This window comes from Pinus tabuliformis, chromosome 4_2 (genome assembly GCF_031772625.1).
Source record: "Pinus tabuliformis cultivar Carrire ecotype Pingquan chromosome 4_2, CPIR1, whole genome shotgun sequence".
NCBI classification, from domain to species: Eukaryota; Viridiplantae; Streptophyta; class Pinopsida; order Pinales; family Pinaceae; genus Pinus; species Pinus tabuliformis.
Window position 1 is genome coordinate 109,510,776 of NC_142304.1, and position 26,601 is coordinate 109,537,376.

The 26,601-nt window shown below is 39.0% G+C and overlaps 1 protein-coding gene across 14 annotated transcripts in view; it reads right to left on the minus strand.

Moving 5' to 3' along the window:
* LOC149168511 (endonuclease V family protein) overlaps window positions 1-26,601 on the minus strand; it is a 526,712-nt gene that overhangs the window by 313,096 nt on the left and 187,015 nt on the right. For all 14 annotated transcript variants that reach the window (XM_089428269.1, XM_089428273.1, XM_089428276.1 and 11 more), the window contains one exon: window positions 22,084-22,354. In XM_089428269.1, coding sequence (XP_089284395.1) covers window positions 22,084-22,354 — 271 coding nt within the window. The remainder of the gene's footprint in view (window positions 1-22,083; window positions 22,355-26,601) is intronic.

Consider the following 26,601-nt stretch of genomic DNA (forward strand, 5'->3'; position numbering starts at 1 on the left):
ATACTGCAGGTCAAAAATCCAGAACTAGATGATTGGAAAGTATAGAGATCTAAGTTGCACGAAACGGGGAAACGGAAACGAGTTTCCGAAACGGGAAGCGAAACGAAACGCGAGCTCCCCAAATTTTGGAAACGGGGAAACGCGAATATATATAATAATATATATATATATATATATATATATATTAAAAATATTTAAAAATTATTAAAATATATATGTGCAATCATAAAGCATGAATGATGTGATGAGAGAATGAGCCAAGCTGCTCTTTTTTAACTTTAGAATAGGTTTCTAGAACTACCTGGAAACCCTAAAAAAATTTTAAAAACAAATTTAAAAAAATATATATATATATATATATATATATTAAAAAACAAGTGTTTTTTTTGGGGAAACGTGGCACGTACGGCCTGGAAACGCGTTTCCGGCCGTACGGCCACGTTTCCGTTTCGGGAAACGTGGCCGTACGGCCGGAAACGCGTTTCCAGGCCGTACGGTACGGGGAAACGAGTTTCGTTTCGTTTCCCCTGGGGAAACGGACCCCCTGCCCACGTTTCCTACAACTTAGACAGAGATACATCAGAGGCAATATAGAGCTCCTACAAAGTGAAAAAAGGTGTGTAGATTTTCTTAAATTTTTGCTTAAGCTTGGTTTGAAAATTTATTTTGAAGGAATTCAAAGGACATAGTAGAGCATTATTATCGGTAACTGATTCCCCGAGGAAAGAAAATGCAAACACCTAGTAAGGAACCTGAAAGCTCTAGCATGACTCATGAAGAAGAGGAAGAAATGCAACATGATATATCAAAATTACAAGACCAAGTGCAACAATTGTCCCTTGCACAAAAAGGAACAGAATCTAAGATGGATAGTTTAAAGAAAGATGTAGAAGCTAAGATGGATGGTTTAAAGAAAGGTGTAGAAGCTAAGATGGACTGTTTAAAGAAAGGCGTAGAAGCTAAGATGATTGACGTGTAAGCTAAGATGGATGATTTGAAGATAGATTTGAGGACAAACATGGAAGATTTGAAGACAGGCATGGAAGATTTGAAGACAGATTTAACAAAGTTTCTACAAGAAATGTTTACTAATGGTGAAAGGGTAGTAAAGGAAACTCATGATGAGAACAAAAGAAATGTTAATCATGATTTCATAGACTCTAATGTTGAATCGAAGACCCACCATATTCCAAAAATCGATATGAGGAAGTTTGATGGCAAGGATCCCGCAACATGGATATTACAGATGGAGCAATTTTTCGATCTCAATAATGTGCAAAACACACAAAAGGTACGTATTGCAACTTTATATTTGGAACCAAATCAATTTGTATGGTATCAATGGCTTTGCTCTCGTAAACAATGTATCACTTAGGCAATTTTTACGGAAGAATTGATAGCACATTATGAGGATACAAAAAGCAACACTTTCTTTAGCCAAACGATAAGTCTCAAACAAAAGGGTTCAATAATGGAGCACATTTAGGAGTTCCAAAAATTGAACATAAGGGTAAAAAATATTCCAGAGGAACATAAGATTGATGTGTTCATCGGGTCTTTAAAGGATAATATCCAACATGATGTTCGCCTTTGGAAACCTGATTCATTAGAGAAGGCATTCAGGTTAGCAGGAAAAATGGAAAGCAAAATTATGGCAACCAAGAAGCATACCACTCACAACTATAAAGACGGAAGTGTTGTTGCCCCTAGACTTCCACAACCTATAAGGTTGACACCACAACAATTGGAAGAAAAAAGAGCAAAAGGGCTTTGTTACAGTTGTGATAGCAAATACACTAAAGGTCATAAGTGTGCTAAGAAGAAATTATTCTACATAGATTGTGAAGAGGAAGAAGAAAAGGAGCAAAAAGGGTCAAAAGAAGAGGATATACTCCAAGAACAAAGCCTAGATAAAGAAGAAATGAATCCGACCATATCTTGTAATGCATTTGCGGGAATTACCACTCCTCAAACCATCAAGATAGAAGGACAAATCAAGAAGAAAAGGGTAATAGTGTTGATTGATTCAGGAAGTACCCACAACTTTGTTCATTGTAAGGTAGCAAAAGAATTGAACTGCTTCTTATATCTAGCACCAGAGTGTCAAGTGATGGTTGCAAATGGAGGAACAATAAATTGCTCTGAAAAGTGCCATAATATCAAGCTATCCATGGGAGAATATGTATTGACTAGCCCAATGCTTTCCATTCCAATGGGAGGTGTTGATGTTGTTCTAGGAGTCCAATGGCTACAATCCTTGGGTACAACAGATTTTAATTTTCAAGAACTTTTCAACAAATTTTCTACGGAAGGAAAGGAAGTTGAATTAAGGGGTATTGCAGGGAAACCAGGAAAGATAATCAGCTCTAATGATATGACAAAGCTTCTAAAAAAGGAACAAAGAGGTGTAATTGCACAACTATGTTCACTAGATGTTTCCACATCGGAATCATCTATTTCTCCAGATCTCAAAAAAGTCCTGGACCATCATTCCAAGGTATTTGAGACTCCCAAAGGTCTCCCACCTATGCGTGATCACGATCATGCTATTCATCTAATTCCAAGAAGTGTTCCTCCAAACATCAGGCCGTACAGATATCCCTATGCCCAAAAGAGTGAAATTGAACATATGGTTGCAGAAATGCTAGACACTGGTATAATTCAACCGAGTCAAAGTTCTTTCTCTGCTCCAGTAGTATTGGTGCACAAGAAGGATGGATCATGGCACATGTGTCCGGATTATAGGGAGCTCAACAAGCTCACTATTAAAGATAAGTTTCCCATTCCTGTCATTGATGAATTACTGGATGAATTGCATGGATCAATTTACTTCACCAAGTTGGATCTTTGTTCAGGATATCATCAAATCAGAATGAAGATTGAAGACATTCCGAAAACAGCATTTAGAACATTTTTGGTCATGCCTTTTGGCCTTACCAATGCACCTTCAGCATTTCAAGGTTTGATGAATTCAATTTTCAAACCATTCCTTAGAAAATTTGTGTTAGTATTTTTTGATGATATACTAATCTACAGCAAATCTTAGAAGGATCATGTTGAACATGTTGACAGGGTGCTACAACTATTGGAGGAAAAACAATTATATGCAAAAAGATCCAAATGTTTCTTTGGAGTCCAAGAGGTGGAATATCTGGGTCATATTTTATCTCATGAAGGGGTTAAGGTAGACCCTAGCAACATTAAAGCCATTAAGGAATGGAAAATCCCCACATCCATAAAGCATCTGCGAGGATTTCTCGGGTTGACAAGGTATTATCGCAAGCTTGTTAAGAATTATGGGAGAATAGCAGCACCTCTAACAACATTATTGAAGAACGATGCATTTTCATGGACTCCGGAAGCAACAAAGGCCTTCGAACATCTTAAAGAGACAATGTGTCAAGCACCAGTCTTAGCTACACCGGACTTCACAAAAACCTTTATTATGGAATGTGATGCTTCAGGAAATGAAATTGATGTTCTAATGCAAGATGAAAGACCCATTGCTTTTGAAAGTCGTCCAATCAAGGGAAAGTTTTTACACAAAGCTATTTATGAGAAGGAAATGATGGCAATACTCCATGCACTTAAAAAATGGTGACCCTACCTAATTGGAAGACACTTCAAGGTAAAAACGGATCATGATAGCCTTAAATACTTTTTAGAACAAAGATTATCCTCTGAAGAGCAACAAAAGTGGGTCACAAAGATGTTGGGTTATGACTTTGAAATCATCTACAAAAAAGGGAAGCAAAATGTGGTGGCAAATGCACTCTCAAGAAAGGATGAGGATGTGGAAGCATTGTTGTGCGCCATTTCTATTATCCAACCAGATTGGATAAACGAAGCAAGGGAGGAATGGAAGAATGACGAAGAAGTGTGGGCACTTATTCAGAAGTTACAACAAGATTCCAGTATGTCTGATACATTTAGCTGGCAAAATGATTCGTTATGGTACAAAGATCGCTTATACCTCTGTAAGAATTCCTAGCTAAAACAAAAGATTCTTATGGAATTGCACACTTCTCCCTTAGGAGGGCACTCAGGATTTTTAAAAACTTACCACAGGGTTAAGAAGGAATTTTTTTGGGATGGCCTTAAATCAGATATTCAAAAGTTTGTGGCGGAGTGTTTGGTTTGCCAGCAAAATAAAGTTAAAACAATTAAGACACCGGGTCTATTACAACCTTTATCCATTCCAAGCCAACGTTGGGAGGAGGTTTCAATGGATTTTATCACAGGTTTACCCAAGTCTAAGGGAAAGAGTGTCATCATGGTGGTAGTTGATAGAGTTACCAAGTATGCACACTTTTGTGCATTATCACATCCATTTAAAGCCAGTGCAGTTTCTACTGCATTTATGGAAACAATTCAAAAGCTACATGGAAACCCAAAGATTATTGTAAGTGACAGAGATCCCATTTTCACTAGAAATAATTATTTTCTTGTCTTGGTACTCAGTTAGTTCATAGCTCATCTTATCATCCTCAATCTGATGGGCAAACTGAGATAGTAAACAAATGTTTGGAAGGATATCTTCGTTGCTTTGTATCTGATAAACAGACACAATGGGTCAAATGGTTGCCTCTGGCTGAATGGTGGTATAACACTTCCTTCCATACAGCAACAAAAATGACCCCATTTATGGCACTTTATGGGTATCAGCCACCATCCATCACATCATATTTAAGAGAAAATTCTAAGGATAACCTCAACAACATCAACAACAAGTCCTCCAACTCTTAAAGGATAACCTCGTGTTGGCACAGAATAGAATGAAACAACAGGCAGATCAACATCGCAGCGAAAGAAGTTTTGATGTAGGTGATTGGGTATTCCTACAGCTAAAACCATATAAGCAAATGTCCCTCAAGCAAGCTAAGAAGGATAATAAATTATCACCAAAGTATTATGGTCCATACAAGGTGTTGCAAAAGATTGGTACTATGGCATACAAATTGGAGCTTCCTGCAGCTTCTCGATTGCACCCAGTTTTCCATGTTTCATGTTTAAAGAAGGTTATAGGCGACAAACTCCCAGTTCAAACAATATTGCTAGAACTTGACGAGGAAAGAAAAATTATATTGGAACCGGAAGCAGTCACAGAAACAAGAACTCGACAGCGACGAAATCGATCAATTTCGGAGTATCTTATCAAGTGGAAGAACTTATCTGCTGAAGATTCCACATGGGAGGATGAGAATTTTATATAGAAGTATCCAGAACTACTCAAGCGTTGAGGACAACACTTTTTTGAAGGAGAGAGGCATGTTGGGTCCCTATAATACTAGTGATTACCCCATTACTATCGTAATTGTACCCCTTATTAATATTGTTGTGCCCCTATTATCCCTATATTGTTATTACAGTGCCCCATAGAGTCCCTCTATTGTTATTTTTGTGGCTTTATATTATTATTGTTAGGTCGGCTGGGTTATATTGTTACTCCTTAGACTCCTATATATAGAAAAGAGGTTTTGTCATTTGTATCATCCAAGAATTGTTCATTTATGTAATGTAAAGGAGGTTGCCACCTCGAAGAGGCTGAATTCTAAGGCATTGATCTATCTTTTCTATCTTTTTCTTAAGCTGGTTTCATAACAGGTTCAACCATATGTTGACTCAATGTGTTGACTGCGAAGCATATATCTGGACAGGAGTTCACTAAGAACATTAATGCTCCGATGAGTTGCTGATACTCGGTAGCATTTCGTAAAACAGGTCCAGCAGCACTACCACTTAACTTCTTGAAGTCAAGCTCCATCGGGGTAGTTACAAGCTTGCAGTATACCATACCAAATCTTTCCAATACCTTCACCACATATTTTCCTTGATATAGGAAAATTACCCTTGGCTTCTGCCAGACTTCAAGTCCTAGGAAATAGTGCATCAGTCCTAGATCCTTCATTTCAAATTCAGAAGCCAACTCCCTCTTACATTTGTGAATAAGAGGGTTTGCACCTGTTAGGAAGAGGTCATCCACATACAGCACCAGTATGAGAGGTTTGTCATCTTCAATCTTAAAGTAAAGGTTAGGATCGACTTCACTCCTAGTGAATTCCAGCTTCATCAAGTAGCTATCGATCCTCTCATACCATGCTCGAGGTGCTTGCTTCAGCCCATAGAGAGATTTCTTCAACCTGCATACATGAGATTTAAGATCATAAATCTCAAATCCTATGGGTTGCTCCACATAGACCTCTTCTTTGATCGAACCATGCAAGAACGCGGTCTTGACATCCATCTGATGTAGGTTCCATCTTTGTGAAGCCACAAGGACTATGATTGAGCGGATGGTGGTATATCTGGCAACAGGTGAAAATATCTTGTCATAGTCTATACCTTCCTTCTGGGAGAAACCACGAGCGACAAAACAAGCCTTATATTTTTCCGTACTTCCATCTGTTGCATGCTTTATCTTGTAAAGCCATTTAGAAGTGACATTTTTCTTGTCCGGGGATCTGGGAACTACTTCCCAGACATCATTCTTCATAATAGACTCATATTCTTCAGTCATAGCATCCTTCCATACTTGATGCTTGACGGTATCAGAGAATGATGAAGGCTCATTTTATATGATCGTGCTCATGATGGTCAGGTATCCCTGATACCTGTTAGGTTTCTTACTTTCACGGAAGGTTCCTGGGGTGCAGCATGTCTTTCAGCATCATCGAGTAGCCCCCTAAGCCAAGAGGGCCTCTTCCTAGAAGAGGAAGTCTCAAGTAGATAAATAGGATCCATGGGTTCCTCCACATCAGGCATTGTTACATCATTTGCCCATAGAAACTTTGGAAGTCTTTGATCATGGAGCATGGCACGGACAGCTTCCACAATCGTACGGTTCTTCCTTTCCACCACACCATTCTGCTTAAGAGTATATGGTGTAGTAGTCTCCCTCTTAATGCCAGCCTCAGATATGCCTGAGTGAACCAACTGTAATATATCGGAGGTCTTGCTTTGGCTTGAGGGGAATGGTCCCCTTTTGAGCTTTCCTTCGGCACATCCCAGACATACACCTTTCTCTACTCGGAATTCGGGCATCCCTGTCATCATTTGTCTTACATCAGGTAGAGCTTTATAATAAAGGTGGGCAAACCTCCGATGCCAAAGTTCAAACTGAAGAGATGTGTCATAAGACATGACACCTAGCGGACTTCCACCGACCTGATATAATGAATCAACACGAAACCCAAGAGTAAAGGCATCTTTAACATTATTTTTCCATACACGTACCTTCCCATTGTTGAAGGTCACCTTGTAGCCTTTATCTTCCATTGTTGAGATGGACACCAGGTTATTTTTGAGGTTAGGTACATATAATACATCTTGTAAGTGGATCGTATTACCTTGATTCAATTTAAGAGAGACATTACCTACACCTTTCACGAGATATTTCATATTATCTTCAAGGACAATTTCCAGGTTAGTTTCTCTCTATAAGATTATGGAGAACTTCTTTGTAACCAGAGAAGTACCTTGAGGCACCACTATCAATGAGCCAAATTCCCATTGAGTCCGAAGGAGCAGAGGTAGATAGAGCAACTAGTAGATAATATTCATCTTGCTTATTTTCAACAATGTTGGATTCATACCTGGAATTTCTAGCCTTCTTGAATGGTTGTCCTCTTCCTTGATTTCTAGCACTCCTTTTACCTTTGCTATTGAATTTGCCATTCCTTTGATTGCCATGAGAGGGATTTTGATCATCGTCCCAGTGTGAGTCCTTTCTATCAGGGCACTCCCTTGCATAGTGACCTGCTTTATCGCAAATGTAACATCGTCCTTTTCTTCCACCCTTAGGTCCAACCTTTCCTTTTGATTTAGTCCCGGAATTATTTATTTTCTTAGCATGAGAGGAAAAGGCAACATGAGGACCTTTAGGCATGGGCATTTCTTGCTCTTCTACCCTTGTTTCTTCTTGAATGCATCTAGCCATTAATTCCTTGAAACCAGGAATTACATTATTGTTCAGAAGAGTAGTCTTGAACACGTACCATTCGGATGGTAATCCTCCAAGAGTCGTGAGTGCCATTTCCCTATCAGTAATAATCTCCCCAATAGATAGGAGATCGTTCCTGATTTCGGTGATCCTTAAGAAGTATGCTTGCATACTCTCATCTTTACCCTTCTTAATTTCCTTCAACTTATTTCTAAGAAGCAAAACTTGATTTGCATCATTAACTTTAAATAAACTCACCAGTCTATTGTAGATTTCCTTGGAGGTGTTCAAGTCGGAGATGTAAGCCACCAAGCGCTTGTTGATAGAGTCCCGAATGATCTTCTTTGTTTTGACTTCGCCGGTTTTCCATTTGTTCCTGGCAGCAGCGAGTGCATTTGATGGAGGCTCGACAATATTGCCTCTCACATGGTCCAACACTCCTTGATCTTCTAAGGTTAGGTCGATAGACATCTTCCATCTGTGATAGTCAGCTTTCTCACGGAGCTTGTCCTCGACAGGAAAAAGTGATGAGGACCCCATAGTTCTTTTAGGATAGCCTTGCCAATCTTCTCTTCGGTGATTGCTCTTGCTCAGGCTTTGTCTTCACCTCAACTCTAATACCATGTTAAGTTATGGTATGTTCTATGCTTATAAAAGTTTACTTATCTTTCTTTTTATTATCCACAGATTAGCAATCACATGTACCTAAAGTAATGCAGATAGAACATTAAACGATCGACAAAAAACAAGCCAAGACAAGAGACACAAGATGTGGCAGCTAGCCAGGGACAAACCCCAATGTGGGGAAACCCTTTGATCAAATCTTCCTTTATCTTCAATAATTTAGCAGAGAGAAATAGTACATAAATCTGATTTACATCAACAGCAAACCCTAGATTAGCCAAACTAGGGCAGACAATATCTTGCAAACCAACTGTCGGATCGGCTTGATTCCACCACCAAAAAATGCGGCCTTCAGAGGAGATTCAGATTCACCTACAACGCAGTTGAGAGAGGCAGACTAATGGTTAATGCTGATCAAACTTTTGTTCTGCAGTTGCAGCCCTAAAACTGTGTCCTTCCTTCCACATGCGTGAGAGAGAGTCTCTTTTCTGCGCAGTAGAGAAGAGCCTCTTTTCTGCGTAGGAGAGAGAGAGAGATGTGATGAGATGAGTAAGTCCAAATGAGGAAAATACCTCCTGTATTTATACACAATAGTTGATGATTGAATAGATGCGACTGTTGGGCTTCTGAGCCTACACGAGTTGTAGGTCGGCTTGATAATTATTCCATAATCAAAATAAATTCATATCTCCATAAATATTTATCGGAATCGGATGATCTTTAGATCAATCCTACACCTCTCGATGAGAGGAATCTAATAAAAATACTATCAGCCATGACTAAGATGACCCACATGGAGTTTTGCCCTAGTTTCCAATTTTAACAGTCACTAGGCTTTTCTTCCCTTTGAGTAACTTCAATGGCACTTAGTAACTTGGCCCTTTGAGATGGTATCTTTAAAAGTTTTGTCACTAGAATAGAAACCTTTGCATTATTCAACCAATTGTCTAAGTCAAAATTCAATTCTGAAGTAGGAGGAGAAAATTTTCTGTGATTATTCTGGTCTTGGATATCCCTTCTCTGATAAGTCATCCCTTTGTGTTTTTCCATAGCAAGAATATGTCCAGATGTAGGTTTTTCCCCAAAAATCTTAGTGACCTCGTCAAAATTTGCAACCATATTGTAAACCCCAAGATTGTTAGGCATATGGTCAATCTCTTGATTTCTCCCAATGGTGTATATCTGATCCTCCATGGAGAACATATTGATTTGACCAGTTGTCCCTACATGTTCATCTCCTAACATGCCACATTCCATGACTCTCTTCACATATGGGCATGTGGCTTCTTCATGGAACTAATTACATGGCCTACAAAAAGGGGGAATCCGATCTACCATGTTGGAGGATTCCAATGGATTTGGAGGCCTATGCTCCTATTGAGGGCCTTTATTCTTTTGCCATCTATCATTTGGCCTAGGTTGGAATCTTTGCACTTGGGATCTCTCCATGGCCACCAACCTATTTTGCATGGCTTGCATTCCTTTAATGTGATTTGCTTCCATGCTCTTGATGAGTTAAGTTAATTCTTTAATACGATCATATGTAGTCTCTTCCTTGACCTTGCCTTTGGAATCATTTGATTTTGATGGCCCTCTATTGAAACCAGGAATTTCAGATTTTCTTGATTGCTTTCTAGCCCTTTCTATCTTCAAGGCTTCAGATTGAGCTACACTTAGATTCGTAGGCTCCTTCCTCCTCAACTCATAGGCAGTGTCAACCCCAAAAGCATCTAGATATGAGCATAAAAGAAATTCATCAGGAGGTTTAAGAATATCTGGCATGCTTTTTACTAATTCATTGAATCTCTTGTTAAACTCCTCCATGGTCTCATTCTCATTTTTTTTCATGTTGCTAATGGCATTGATCAAATGCCTATTTTCCTTCTTCTCTCCAAACTTATCTAAAAATGCAGTCATAATGGCTTGTAAAGAGTATATGAGTTAGCAGGTTGCTTAGTGACCCAATCAAGAGCATCCTCTTCCAAAGATAAAACAAAAAGCCTCATCTTCACATCCTCATAATTAGCAGTGTTACATCATTTAAAGGTATAAACATTAAAGTTTTTCACATCTGATGTAGCACTAATGGCACTGTTACCTTTAAAGGAAGACAACTTTTCAATAGCCTTGTCATGGATATTGTGAGGATAGCCATTTATGTTAGTGAAGTCACAAGGAGAAAAAAGATCATTCATGATGCTAGGCTCTACTTGTTCTTGAAAAAACAAATGAATATCATAAATAGCCTCTTGCCAAAGACTAGCAAGAGCTCTACTATGAGAAAGTCTATTCGACCTCTCTCTAAAAACCATTTCAGGATCAGGAGAGGGGCTAACTAGACCACTTGAATTTCTCCTAGTAGAGACTCTTGCAAAATTTGGATTGAGTGGAGTCGCCACTTGAGCAAGAATCTAAATCTAAAGTTCAAAAATGTTAAAACCAAAAGGTTAGTTGATTTCCCATGTACAAGAAAGCTTGTCCCCAACAACGGCACCAAAGATGTTGACCCTGCCGCTTACACCTACCTACAGGTCAGTGAGAAAATCCTTCAACCCCACAAGGTGTGGTTGGTGGCATGAACTCAGAGAAGGGGCTGTCACACTGTTAAAATTGGCAACTAGGGCCAAACTCCATGTGGGTCATCTTATTTATGGCAGCTGATATTTTTCTTGAATCCCTCTCATCGAGAGGTGTAGGATTGATCTAAATATCATCCGATTCCGATAAGTATTTATGAAGATATGAATTTATTTTGACTATGGACAAATTGTCAAGTCAACCAGCAACTTATGTAGGCTCAAGAAGCCCAAAAGTCATGTCTATTCAACCTCTACGTTTTAGCATAGATAGAAGATGACTTGAAGTCATTTGACACATGCTCACTCTTGTGATCTCTCTTCATCCTGTTTTGGGTTTGATGAAGATGATATCTAAAAGAGTGCCATAGGATATACGCTTTCATAAGATAACGTGAAGCCCTAAACGCAGTGAAGGTGAAGGCCTCATACGCAGCCCTAAACTACAGTCACGTGAAGCCCTAAATGCAATGAAGGTGAAGACTTTATGAAGACCTATACGCTGTCATAAAAAGGTTCTAATCACTGTATAGAAGAGCCCTAAACTAAGACGCTGTCATGAAACAAGGGTTCGAATATTGTCACGCCCTAACCACAGAGAAACCTAAGCTCTGTCCCAAAAGGAATCATGGTTGCAGCCTAACGTTGTCATGGTGATGACCTGTGGAAATGATTAGCACAGTCTCCTAGCCGCAGCATTTAAGATTGCCCTAAGCCGCAATACATGAGGATATATACGCAACCACAAGGATAGGATCTAACCACCATCTAGCCGCAGTCATCTAAGGATCTAGTTGCTGTCATAATAATGTCTAGCCATAGTCAAGGAGATCTAGCCGTAGTTAAAAAGGAGACCTGTAGCTGCCAAGAGGAATACCAATACGTAGTATGAAGGTGTCATCATTATGCAGCCCTGATTCGTTGTTCAAGGAGGCCATTACACGCAGCAAAGAAACCCTATACGCAGCAAATAAAGAGTCTCCTTATCCGCAGCAAAAGATGGCACTTATTCACAGTATAAAGAGGTCAGAGAGGACAACATATAAATTCAGATTGTTGTAGGTGACAGCATGACAATAGAAGGATTGTTTAAGATGGGTCTGCTGGAAGGAATCTGGAACTATAGCCTAGTTGCTTTGCTAGGCTGCAAGCCATAGCAAGCAGCTAAGGCTGATATACTTATTGTTGCATGATGTAGTGCAACTGATGATGAAATGCAGCATGGCAGGCATGAGGGCAGATCAGCAATAAGTACAACACTGGGTGCAAATCAGAGATAAAGAATAGCTCAATGATTGGAGCAGCTCAGTGATAGAAGCAGCAACATGAAGTAGTCATGATTAGTGCAGCATGGTGCAGTATGTAGAGGTGCAGCAAGTGGACAAGATGCAGCACTATGATAGGTGAAGGAGTCACCTTGGAGAATTAGTTGAACCAGCATGTCTTCAACTGATCTCATGTAGATATAGAAAGTCAATGTGTTGACTTCTGTTATAAATGTACTATCTCTCTCTCTTTCTCTGTTGAACTATTGAAGAACATAGAAGAAGAATTTATCAAGGGTTTCCCCACATTGGGGATTGTCCCTGGCTAGCGCCACATCTTGTGTCCTCTTGTCTTGGCTTGTCTTCTGCGATTTATGTTTATGTTCTATTTGCAGTTTACTTTAATGCTGATGTGATTGCTAATCTGGAAAAGATATGGAGCTAACTATGAAAATTGAAATAAATTGCTCTAAGCATAGAACATACCTAAAATTAACACACACTAATCCCGACTCTCTCCGTTTGAGCTCTCCTAGGTTAGCTAAGGGGGGTGGTCCCTAATGAAAAGTCAAGTTAAAAGATGTGATTTTCTAGGAGAGTGCTATAGTGAAAATGGATTACTTTTAAGGATTTATAAGCAAATATGAAGTGAGCAACTTGAAATAACAATGCCAATCATTAATATGATTAAAAAAACCATAAAACCAGTGCCTTATAAAGAATTTGCTCAACAATTTAAAGATATATTTACTCAAATTAAAATGCAATGCTCTCAAAAGAGAAAACAAAGTAACCCTAAAATGTAAATAAGAATTGTTAGCACAAGGTATGTAAGATACAAAATGCTTTTGAAATAATCAACTTTATAAATCAAAACATGTGAAACATATCTTGCCAAAACCAAAAAATTAGTAATTAACTTGGAAATGTAAAAGAAAGGAAGTGTCAGACCAAGACATCACTATGCAATTAGACTGTAAACATGAAAAAAAACACTTGTTTGAAATGATTACAATACTTGCTTTTGGAATAGACTTTGCATATGAAAACTCAAACCATCAAGAGACAAGTAAAGTAGATGTAATGGAAAGTGCCCTTGGTTAATTTTATTAATTAGCTCTACAAGAAGATTACAATTTAACTCTTCAATCCTCAGATCTCACCCTCGCCCAATGATATGGATCTCACAGTGAGGAATCAATAGAGGAGTAGAGGATCCTTAAGTTGTCTACTTCAACCAACTTATGTTGGAGGTAAAATTTTAATGAGGCTTGGAGCCTTCCTACGCTCAAATCCCTAGATGAAATGCAAATTGTGTTAATTCCCCAAATTAAAATAATGATACATGCAAATGCTTCAAAGAGATTGATTTGCAATGCTTGAAAATGAAATAGTGGTCAACATAAGTTGCAATTATAACTTCAATTGGAGGAATAAAATTAGCTTACAAGTGTTGCATGTGTTTCATCAATTGAAGCATGTATTCAAGTGCTCATGAAACAATTTGCAAAGGTAAATGGAAACGAATCAAAGTTTGTTAAGAATATAAAATGCTTGCATGTAAAGGATGAATTGCCCAAAGTAAAGTGTAAGCTTGTAGCTTCAAGCAACAATGAGATAGAAAATGCAAAGCTCAAATGAAATTATAACAAACTTTAACTTAATGAAATGTGATAGTGAGGTTATGTTAATTCCCAATTAAAGCATGCATGTAGGTGAATGAAGTATAAAAACTTAAACCATGCAAATGTCAATCCACGCAGGAGAAGCCTCCCTCTAAATGGGGAGATAGGATACCATGGGAAAAATCCCAAGCTCCCGCAAGAAAATTGAATCTTTTATTAATATTACAAAGAGAAGAGGGTCTTTCAAAGTCCTCAACTAAACTTCAAGGAAAGTCCTCACAATAATAGCTTGAAACTTGGACACTAGACCTCCTTTCTTGAGAAAGTAGTGACAAGATCCCACAAAACTTATGCAAGGAAAACAAGATGTGAGTTTCTTCCAAATGCCCATAGTTTAAAGAGGAAAATGGGCAGCCCTCTAGTAAACTCGACTTGGCCAAAATAACCCTCAAAAGGGCTCACGACATCCTTGGAAATCGAATCCTCGACACTTGCCGAAGGTCCTGCAAACACTTGTTAGATGTTGCAGGAAGTTGCTCTTCAAAATCTGCCACACAAGAGTTAGCAAACAATCCAAACAATGACTACAAAATAAGTTAAGTATTAATGGAAAAATCAGCAAGATAAAATGTATATGTACAATTATAATTTACAAAAGGTTAAGCTAAAGAGTGAGAGTAAACTCTCGTCTTTGCTTAGCCATCTTCAAGCTCTTAGATAGCTAATGAAAGAAATGAAGTACAATGTTTTTTAAAAGAGATTTAAATTTAGAGTTCTTGGCTTGTGTACAAACTATGTGCCGAAATCCCTACAAAACCACTTTGTAAAATAAGACTATGAAGGTTCAAAGAACAAATGAGAGCTTCTTTAAGAATGTATCAAAAGTGGGTTGGTCTCTCTAAAGACTCCCCCTCACGCTTGATTTTGTAATCCCAACAAGATGTTCCCTCTACAAAACTTCAATCAAGAATTAGTTCCATATAGATTTAGCAATAAACAATGATAAGAAACTCTAGAGATTTATTTAAAACCAAATAGAGCATTCTATACCTAGAGCATAGTTCTAAATCAAATGTCAATGCAAGATAGCTCTACATTAAAAAATCTACAAGGGCATATGGAAGCAAATTAGATCAAAGCATGAGTAAAAGGAATTATACCAATGCTCAACAATTCATCACACTCGAAAAGGAGGAACACCTCATGAATGAAACCCCAAAGTCTTTATTAATATTTTTAAAGTGTACAAGGCAGCGCGCTTCTGCAAGCACAATAACTAGTAACAATCTTGATACAATGTGAGAGCCCATGGCTCTATTATATAGAGAGTTGGCAGCAAATCCCAATGAGGAATGGCAATGACAAATGGCATTGGAGTCAATCCCAATGCCAAGTGTAAAAATCGAATTTTAGCAAGTGGACATCATTTTCTTCTTCCCTTGTGTGCCAAATTCGAATTTTATAGTGGAATGACAAGTGCATATGGGTGGTAACCCATGTGGGGACAATTTTTCACAAAAATCTCTACCAAATATTCTCTCAAATCCTCCCAAATGTGCATTAACTTCACAAATTTGAATTTCCAAGCAGTTTTTTCATTCAATGCCAGAAATTCGATTCTATTTGAGCACATGTCATTTCCTTGATTTTAGGAGTCCACGTCACCTTAGGACTTCACTTTAACTCCCCCATAATTTTCCACCTCATTTCTACAACATTTAGCATGTGTAGATATTTATTTTTCTCCATTTATTTAATTTATGGCTTAATCAATTGCCAGATTTCCCACTAAACTTAGGCAAAGTGGGTTTTGAGGGTCCAAAACACATTATTAACCCCTCAAAGTGTGTCATAGTAGAAATTTTAGGGTGAGTGGTGTAATTTTGATTACTCATACCCCATACAACTTCTCTAGACTACACTTATTACAATTTAAATACAATTTTATTTGCAATTTTTGACCTGCGAGAAATCTAAAAAATTAAAAAATGACTACCTAGACCTAACCAAATTCCATGAAATTTTTTGTGTGATCTAGTATGGTAATATATATCGACTCTAAACACTAAGATGTGTTAGGGGCTCAACCTTCAAACCGTCAACCCGGCTTTAGGGTAAAACGTGAGTGAAAAAACCTAGAAAATTATCCACCTCTAAAAAAGAAGGGATAATTAACCAGATAAAAAAATTACTCCAAGGTGTAATCATTTGTTGATCGAGTCCCAACATCCCAGGCCTGTTACAGACTCAAAACTCATCATTACTAGTATCACTTATTACAATTCCTCGTAGGATGTGTAATCTGGGTACAAGAAAGATGATGAGAAGATAGAAGTAGAGTTAAAAAACTTTGTTGACTAACGATATCTGATGGTACAAGTGTCCTCTGGATCATCCTTGGGCATGGAGTCTTCATGTAATCATCAAGTGCCAATCCAGTTGCCAACAGGTACCTCAAGGATCCTGCCCCTCATCGCTTGTAATCCGTCTAACTACAGCTCGATGTCTCCCCACTTTCGCTCAAATGGCATGTGAGCACTCATGGCATAATCATCATCTGTCTCCACTTTCGCTTAAGCAGCGTGTGAGCACTCATGGCACAGTCATTATCTATCTCCACTTTCTTCTCTGCCATTGCTAGCGTAGCGTTGGTCTCGGAAGCCTCTCCTTTGCTCTTCTTCCTCAGACACTGGCTCGCATAGTGATCCAGTTTCCCACAGTATAAGCATTTGACCTTGGAGAGGTCCTTCTTCTTCCGTTTCTCCTGCTTTCCCTCAGATGCTAGGGAAACATCCTCATCTTCCTCCTTGATTCTGATCCCCTTGCCGCTGCTTCCCACCTTGCTTAGCCTTCTGATCTCTGCTTGGCGAAGAGGCACCGACATTTCCTCCCAATCTGGAAGGGTCGCTCTACCCAGTATGCTCTAGACAAACACCTCCTAGTCTTCAGAGACCGCGTTCAGGGTTGTTCTCACCATCAATTCTTGATCCGGTGTGGCACCTATTGAAGTCAGTTGATCCTGAATCTCCTTCAATGGACCGAGGAAGATGTCGATTTGTTCTCCCTTGTGCATCTAGTATGACTGCAGCTGATTTTCTAGTAGCATCCTTCTCTGCACAGAAGTATGTTGGTACAATTTCTTTAGGGCCTCCCACATCTCATTTGCCATGTCCTTTTCGGCAATATGTGGTACTACATGGTCCTTGACCCCGTCAAGGATGATGCTCTTGGCCCTTGCCATTGCCTCCTCGTACTTGTCGTTCTCAGCGGGGTCAACTGGGATCGCTATCATCTTCAAGGTGAAGTGCTTGACACGATTCCTGTCTAGAACAGTCAAGATTTTGGCCTTCCAAACTACGAAGTTTGAGGCTCTGTCCAGTCTGTCCCGGTCTCTTACCCCGTTAGGCGAAGCGCTTGACACGATTCCTGTCTAGAACGGACAAGATTTTGGCCTTCCAGACTACGAAGTTTGAGGCTCTGTCCAGTCTGTCCTGGTCTCTTACCCCGTTCACTGCCATCTCGCTGCTCCTCTACTTCCCTTTTGGAAGTTCTTGGTGTGACTCCCTCCGAGCTTCAATTTCCCTCCTGGAAACCCCTCTGCCAATGTCAAGATGCCCCCACTCTGATCCTTAGTACAGTTGCACCACTGATCTGGATTTCTTGGCTAGAAATCCTCGGTAGCAACTCCCTCCTCCTGGGTCTTGCCCTATTAGGTACTGTTCTGACTACAGTAACCCACCAGCTTCACTCTGCAACTTACCCACATCTTCTTAAGCCCCAGCAAACTGAAGGTTAGAGCTTCTAGGCCACAGCCTCCTAAGCCCCATCAAACTGAAGGTTAGAGCTTCTAGGCTCTCCGCAATCCTGACACCAGCAAAATCTGCACCTCCTAGCCACGGGCATCAATCCTTCCTGACTGGGAAAGATGATCGGGCACTATGTAGGTCGAGTTTGCTCCCCTCTGCCACTGCGTTGGTCCTTTTCCTGGCTCAAACTTGATGATGCAAGCACTGCATCACCCCTTCCTTGCTACTTCTTTGCTAGGAACAGCGTCTGTCACTTGAGACAGTTGTTTTCGGTTGTTGCTGCTCTGCTCGGCTGATGTCCTGAGTTCTTCTGTGATCTGCAACCACGCTCTGATACCATGTTGGAATTTCTAAGTCTAACTGTTAGAAACCCTTCATGTAATTTTCTGATTTATTTCTGCCTACTTGTTCTGATTAATTAACAAGTTATTTACCATGTAAATACTAAAAATAAATACAAGTACATGCTCAACACATTACAGATCATCAACTGAAGGAATGAAGACAAACACACAAGTGACACCATTGTTTTTGGACCAATGTCCCCAGAAAAACCCAATGCGGGAAAACCGGTGCAACTATCTGAGGGTTTTAATTACTAAGCAGTTTCATAATACAATCCGGGTGCCAAAACCGACTCACCCAACAGAGAATAATCTTGGCAGTAGTACCTCTCAGTAAGAAACAGATGTTCCGGTTGAAACCCTGGATAAATACTCTGATAGCTCCCACCTCCAATCTACCCCACAAAAACCCCAACGTCAACCTCTAGGGATTGCGTCAGCCCTTTCTGGCCCAGCGTCACCTTAGCTTGCCCTGCACCAACCTCTGGAGGCACTGCATCAGCCTTTAGAGCCTCTGCGTCACCCACGCTTGCTCTCTAAGGCACTGTGCAGCTCCTGGCTGGCTCTACGTGAGCCCTGGCTGGCTTTGCGTGAACCTCTGGCTGGCTCTGCGTGAGCCCCTCTCTCTCGGTTCCTGCGCTGATCCTCCAGGTACTATCTATGCCTCTTTGCTTCTGTATTCACTGCCCCTCAGCTGCAACTCTGATCACTCTTTCGACTTCCTCAACAAACCCTACCCCCGAAAATCGAATTCTTGATCAACTCGGTGTGTTCTCCAAGTGACCCTCAAGCCTCCTCTTATACTCTTCTCATTGACAATTCAACGGCCGAGATTAAGTCCCTAATCAACGGCTAAGATTAACTCTAGCTTGATCCATGACTTTCGGAGCCTTCTAACACAGTTTATATTAATTCACATTAATATTTTATTTTCCCTAAGTTTAGACTTAGGGACTCCATTAAAAATACTAATTATTTTAATATCTCCCAAACTGTTTAGGATCTGCCCAAACCATTTTTGAGTATTAGATATCTCATGTGCTTTAGCCTCTCCACCAATTTTCGTGGCTAGAGCACATCTAATGCTACCCCAAATCAACATGTCTTTCGTTGACATTGTATTTCGAGAAAGTAGAGCCCCAAAGGCCAAGGATTGGATCTTAGAGAGCCAAGATATCCTCAAGGCTCTTAAGGATAACTTACAGACAATCCAGAACCAGCAGAAGATGTATGTTGAACGGCATCCAGTAGAGAGGCATTTCAAGGAGGGGGACTTGGTCTACCTTCAATTGCAACCTTACCATCAATCCATGTTGAAGCAAAAGGGGGCCGAAAAGCTGCAACCAAGATTCTTTGGGCCTTACAAAGTGATCATGAGGGTTGGAGAGGTGGCTTACGAGTTGGAGCTACCACCAGGGAGCAGGATCCATAACATCTTTCATGTGCCATGCCTCAAGAGGGTGTTGGGGCAGCAGGTTACAAAAGTGTGGAGTTGCCTCCACTTGATGATGAGGGGCATTTGAATTTAGAACCAGGGGCCATCTTAGAGACCAGGGAGAGGAAGCTCAGAAGCAGGGTCATCAGAGAGTATTTGGTGTGTTGAAAGAGTTTACCGGATGAGAATGCCACTTGGAAAGGGGAGAAAATACTTGAGCATCCAACATTGAAGTTGTTTGGGGACAAACACCATTTGGGAGGAGAGGACTGTCATGTCCCTTCTTAAATTATTTTGGAGCAAGATTAATTTTATATTATGGGGCCAATTTTGGAGCTAGTGGGTCCCATTCGATTTTATTAGGAGATTAGACTTAGGAAAAGTTATTTTTGTTGTGGTTAAGTTACACATGGGGGCCACCCACACTAGGGAAATACGCACTCCCTAGTTCAATTTGCATGGAGGTGGTTAAGTGAGGGCCCACGATGGAGGAAGAATTGGAGGGAAAAGTGCTCCATGAAATCTATATAAGGAAGGCAACTCTCCTCATCTCATTCATCTTTTGGCATATCGATTTCTCTTTGGTTGCTCGAGCTGCTTAGCCGAGTCACTTGTTGTTCAGCACGAGTTCTTCAAGCGAAGAGCTCACCCTTTCTTCAAGGGACTTAGAGTTCCAACCTAGGAAGGTTTTTCTTCATTTCTTCAGGAGGAGGATCTCATTGTGATTTCCAGCAGTTGCATTCATCTCCAGGTGGTGCGTATTACTAGAAGACGCACTGAAGAGGAGGCCGAGTTTGCTTGTGGTGTCTTGCAGTGGAGCTTGGGTGAGAGATTTTCCGGAGATGAGGCATAGGAGGATTATTGTCAGTTTGGAGAGTTTGGGAGCTGGAGGTTTGTGCTACTTTGCAGGGTGACTCTTGCACTGCCTGGGACAACACAAAGGCAGCACTTGGTGCTCATGTGGTGGGTAGAGTATCAGTGTTTGAGGCTGAACTTTACCGAGGAGGTTAAGGGATACATTTGGAGAGGAGATCGCTTCATTTTCAGAGAATTGGAGGAGGTTTCATTGTTGTACCTTGCAGGGCATATTTCTTGAGCAGTTTGAAGGGCGTAGGGCATATTGGAGGCATAATTTTGGAGGTTGGATTCAGGCCAAACCCTTTCTGGGTTTTTGTGGGTTTTGGCCAAGGAGCTTGGGGCTAAAGTTTCAGCATTTTTTAAGCAACGGAGACGGGGTTTCTTGCAGTTCCTTTCCAGCTAGCAGTGCAATTTCTAGGACACAACGCAAAACATTAGAGGAGCAGTCATTTTCCAGCTTTGAGATTATTGTTTATCACCTAGGTTCTGTCAAGCTTGCCCTTGAGGCAAGCCCGGGTGGATTTTCCATACTATCGTACTTGCTCCATTTCATTAATAAAATGGCTTAGTTGTTTCTCATTTCTGGAGTATATTGAGTATTTGCTACTTGTTTAATTTTTTTGTGTTAAAAATCAATTTTGCTTTGCATATAACTGTTTATATAAGTTTGGAACATTACAGACTAGTGCTCCTCGTACATCTCTAAACCCAAGATATATGAGATATAAGTCAACTCCAAGGAATAGATAATACAATCAGATGATAAAACGTGTTGTTTTTCAAAATAAGCATTGCCCAATAATCAGAGCAAGATTCCTATGAGTTTTTAATTTCATTCTTTATGCAGAATTTCATGTAACAGTCAAGGATTTGATTCTAAAACCGAAAATGAGACCAGAGTAGTTATCTATTTCCGTTAGTTTCTAGGAACATTTGGTATAAAGTATGTGTGCATGTTACCAAAGATAGAATTCATATAAATCTTACTTCAAAATGTCTTGCAGAATTGCTATTCTTAAAATTCCAATTAAGCAGCTTACTACTCCATTAAGTTTTATGTTAACAATGTTACATTCTATATTTAGCAATCCAATTCAATGAAAAAAAGTTCATTATTCATTGAGAATAGTGGAGAATAAATCCAAAAATGTCAATTTCTCCATACTATGCGCACCACCTTCGCAATTTTAAATCATATAAACAGATTAAATATTTTGGTGTCAAATCAGCAACATGCCTTCTGTGATAATTAAGTCAAACATTTTCCATGATTCATTCATTCATAACATGAGGCTTCTGGGATTCACCCCAACATATCTAAAAAAAGCAAATTTTGAAACTATAAACAAAAAATATTATATCTGTGCATAGATCTCAAAAAAGATGGCAAAGTTACAAGGAATTTATTATGCAGATTCATTTCAAGAAATACAGGAGAAATTTAGGCTGAAATTAGAGTATTTCTCAACTTCCACCCTTCTGACACAAAAAAAACAAACAAATCAATAAGAACAGAAGACAAAAATTAGAAACCACATTGCTATTACTAATTTTCAAAAATAGAATAACCTATATGCTTGTAGTTCCTTCCATGGGAAAAGGATCAAGAACCTCTCTAAAAGCAAGGAATCCAGGAACATATGGCATTGTTAAATGGACAATGTCAAAATCTTCATAAACAACACACAAGGTGTCCAGTTCCACCACCACAAGCGCGCCACATGCAATAGATGAATCATCCTTTGAGAAACTCAGGTCAACTCCTCCAATGTAACGTAGTATATTTTCCCCTCCACTTTTGCCATTGCTAGCAACCACAGGATGTATTTTCCATGAAAAGTCATCTTTTAGCACTAATTTTTTCTTTAAGAATTCTTGTTCCCTGAAAAGTTATTAGGTGAGAAACACAGTTATGAAGTTAGAAAAATATCATTCATAAGCAAAGGAAACAATTTTTCTAAATTTTTTTCATCAATCAAGTATACGTTTCAGCTTCTTGACTAACCAAAATCCTTACCGTATTTCTCAAACCTATCATAATCAAAAGAGCCTTGCCTAGGCACCTTCATTTTTTGTCTAATGCTCACTAACCTTTATTGGAATCTATGATCTGTAGATGTTTCATGAAGTAGAATGTTCTATTTCTATCTTTTGATATAGAACTAAATTCAATTTTCTGATAGGTCAAGTAGCTAAAAGCATCAAGAGAATACAAGTCCTTCCTGTTGAATTTTCAAGTGCATTAGATACTAGCACAATATTTCTAAAACACTGATAATTACTTCAAATGATATAAATCATCTTTTAACAATTCCAGTTTATCATTAAGCAATTACACTGCAGAAATTCAACCATAGACCATAAGGACAGTAGAGACTACAATGCACAAAGAGAACACAAGTTTTACCCTAAGAGAACACAAAACCCACTTGGGGGGAAAACCCAACAACCATCACTTGACACTCTGGTGCTGGATATAGGAAGCAATTCAATTCCTTGGCTATCTTACAATGAAGAAAATCCTAGGTACTACCTGAATCAATCAACACTATTACCTTTTTCTACTTGATATGTCATTATATCTTGAGAGTTTGAGGAGTGGTAATTTCTGCCAATGCATTACAAGATATGGTCGGATTCATTTCTTCTTTCTCTAGGGTTTGTTCCTAGTGTATAACCTCTTCTTTTGACGTTTCTTGTTCCTTTTCTTCCTACTCTTCACAATCTATATAAAATAATTTCTTCTCAGCACACTTATGACCTTTAGTGTATTTTCTATCACAACTGTAACAAGGCCCTTTTGCTCTTTTTTCTTCCAACTATTGTGGTGTCAACCTTGTAGGTTGTGAAAGGCTAGGGGCAACAACACTTCCCTATTTATAGTTGTGAGTGGTAGGTTTCCTTGTTGCCATAATTTTGTTTTCAATTTTTCTTGCCACCCTGAATGCCTTCTCCAATGAATCAGATTCCCAAAGACGAACCTCATGTTGGATGTTATCCTTTAAAGACCCTATGAACACATTAATCCTATGCTCCTCTATAATATCTTTTACCCTTATATTTAATTTTTGGAAGTCCTCAATGTGATCCACCATTGAACCCTTTTGTTTGAGATATATCAATTGGCTAAAAGTGTTGCTCTTTGTATCCTCATAATGTGCTATCATTTCCTCGTAAAAATTGACCACATCACAATTTGTTTACGAGAGCAAATCCATCGATACCATACAAACTGATTGCGTTCTGTTGACCACTATGTGTCAACTACCCATAGCAGTACACTCCTTTTTTTTCCCAAAAGGGTAGCGCTTGATCATCATGTTCGTGCCATTCGACTCCCATCATCAGCCTGATTGTTTTATATTGTAAATCCGGTCTGCATATGTAAATTGTAAATAATCTTAGCAGATCTTAGTCATGTATGTAAATTGCCTAGGCAAACCTAATTTTCTAGTGATAATCTACGTTCCGGAAGGTTTTTTGTCTCACCGATCCATGATCGGCAGAGTTTTCCTTCAGCCTAACCCCAAAGCCGGAATGGATTTTGTCATTAGAATCTTAGGGGAGTCCTAGTGTGCTAAGTTGAGGCTATGTAAAAGTAATTTGGAAATAATCCTAATTATTTGGTTAGGTTATCACAAATTGCTTGATCTGCTAGATTATATTTGTGTCGCAAGACTGGGTAGTCTATGAGGGTCTATGTCAATTTTCAAATGGGTTTTCCCCTTGAGATGTAAAATTATAAAAGTCATGATGTAAAATGTCTTGAGGGTTAGAAAATAATTAATCACATCATAGGTCCTAGGTCCTAGGTAAAATTCCCAAAGGCTAAGTTCAAGGGTCCAAACATAAAAAAATTAAAAATAAATAAATAAATAATTAAAATTTTAAAATTTTAAAAATAATAAAAATAAAAATAAAAATAAATATATATATATATATATATATAGATATATAATAAAAAATTAAAAATTAAAAAAAAAAAGTCAAAGTTTTGAGAAAATAAATGCAAAATTTTAATTTTTAATATATTAAAATGCATTTAAAATTTCAACGGATGAGATTAAAAGAGATTTTGATCGTTATCGATGGTCGAGATCACTTTGACATGGATCACTCGAACTAGTCGTTGGGAAATTTTCCTTTAAATAGGGTGTTAGGGGTCATTTGAGATCATTTGATCTGTGAATCTTGTGCTAAAGAAAGCTCTCTTGTAGTTATTTTTCATATGCAAAAAAAAAAGACTTTGGGGTTGAAATCTTGCTGGTGTTACTCTTCTGGAAATGCAGTAAGATGTTTCATTTCTGTGTATGATTTTGATTTCAGCCATTGATAATAGCTTTATCAAGAGTGATTTTAAACACAGGTATCTTGTTTAGTCACTAAGGTTTGAATGGTAGTTAAATTTCTAAATATGATGGTAGGTATCTCCATTAGATTTGGATTTTAGTATCGTTTTTTCCCTCTTTGTTAATCGTTGAAGTAAGCTGTGCAGGAAAATCTAGATTTCGAAGATCAACGGGCATTTGAGGAAGTTTTCAGCTGAACCAGCGAACTCTGAGAAGCACTTTCTGAAGAGCCCAGCGAGTTTTGATCCTGGGGTTATCATTTGAATTTTTCTTGTGAATGCATGAGGGGTTTTTTTAAGCATCTCATAGTAAATTTAAAATTCTGAAAATATTTCTGTGGCATACTGATAAATCTGGCTATTTAGAGCCTTTAAAATGTGAATATTGTAATTATTTAGCTGGTTTTTTTAGGATTTTTAGTTTTGTTTCTTGCATGTTTTGTTTCTGGGTGTTTGTTTTTATCATTGCAAGTTGCAGATCTGAGAAAAAAAAATTCGTTTTTTTTTAAAGGTCAGATCTAGGCCCTGGAGGGTAAGATCTGGCCTCAGAAATCAGCGCTTGTAGGGGTATTTATCTCAGACCCAAATTTTCTTGCAGGAGTATTATTTCTGCAGTCCAAGGTTTTAGATTTTTGTTTATCTGGAGGCGATCTTACATGGGTTTCTGAAGCAGAACATATAAATTTTATTCAGAAGTCTTTGAGGGTTTTACTGCTAAATTTCAAGCATAAATATAATCTGGAAATTTATTGCAGGGTTTTCATCAGAAGCAAAAGGAGTTAAAAAATTTTAAAGTTTCTGAAGAGGTCCAAGGTTTTCCAAGCCATACCACTCCTTTGCATTGGCTCTATGCCCCTCCACCCACGTAGGCCCAGCTAACCTCTGCGCAGTCACTCTGGCCCTCTGCGTAGCCTCCTCTGCCTCTGCACTGGTCCTTCAGCACTATCTTTGCCTCTCTGCTATGCACTCACTGCCCCTCGCTGCAACTCGGATCACTTGTTCGATTTCTCTCAACAAACCATGCTCCAACTAATCAATCTTGGTGTATCTCCAACTGACCCTCAAGCCTCCTCTTATACTTTTTCTGTTGAGTCTTCAACGGCCGAGTTTAAATCTCTACTCAATGACTAAAAGATTAGATTTGGCTTGATACATGTCATTTAGAACATTCTTCCCTAGTTTTATATTAATACCCATTAATATTTTAATTTTCCTAAGTTTAGACTTAGGAACTCCATTAAAAATATTAATTATTTTAATATCTCTCTAATCGGGTGGAATTTCCCCAAACCATTTCTGGGTCTTGGAGATCTCATGTGCTTTAGCCTCTCCACCAATTTTCATGGCTAGAGCGCATCTGATGCTACCCCAAATCAACAATTTGCAGAGTTTCTCACTCTAGAAGGGAGTGTGAATAGTTGGGCAGCAGTTATGCAGAGGAGAAGAGGAGGAATTCGACATTTTTACAGAGATGGCAGCAGCAGGGCTGAGAGATCAGGATCGATTGGAGGGAGCCTCCAACTATGTGATCTAGAAGGCAAGAATTTCTTGTCTTCTAGATGAGTATGATCTCAAAGCTTATATCAATGGTGTGGTGGTTGTACCTGCAAATGTCGATCAACGAAAGACCTACAAGAAGGAGATGGCAAAAGAAAAGAGGTTTATTCTCGATGAAGTTCGAGATCACGTGGTGTCTCACATAGCTAGCAAAGATACTGCCCAATAGATGTGGGAGGCACTTGCTACGCTATACGAGGGATCTTCCAAGCAGAGGAAGATGT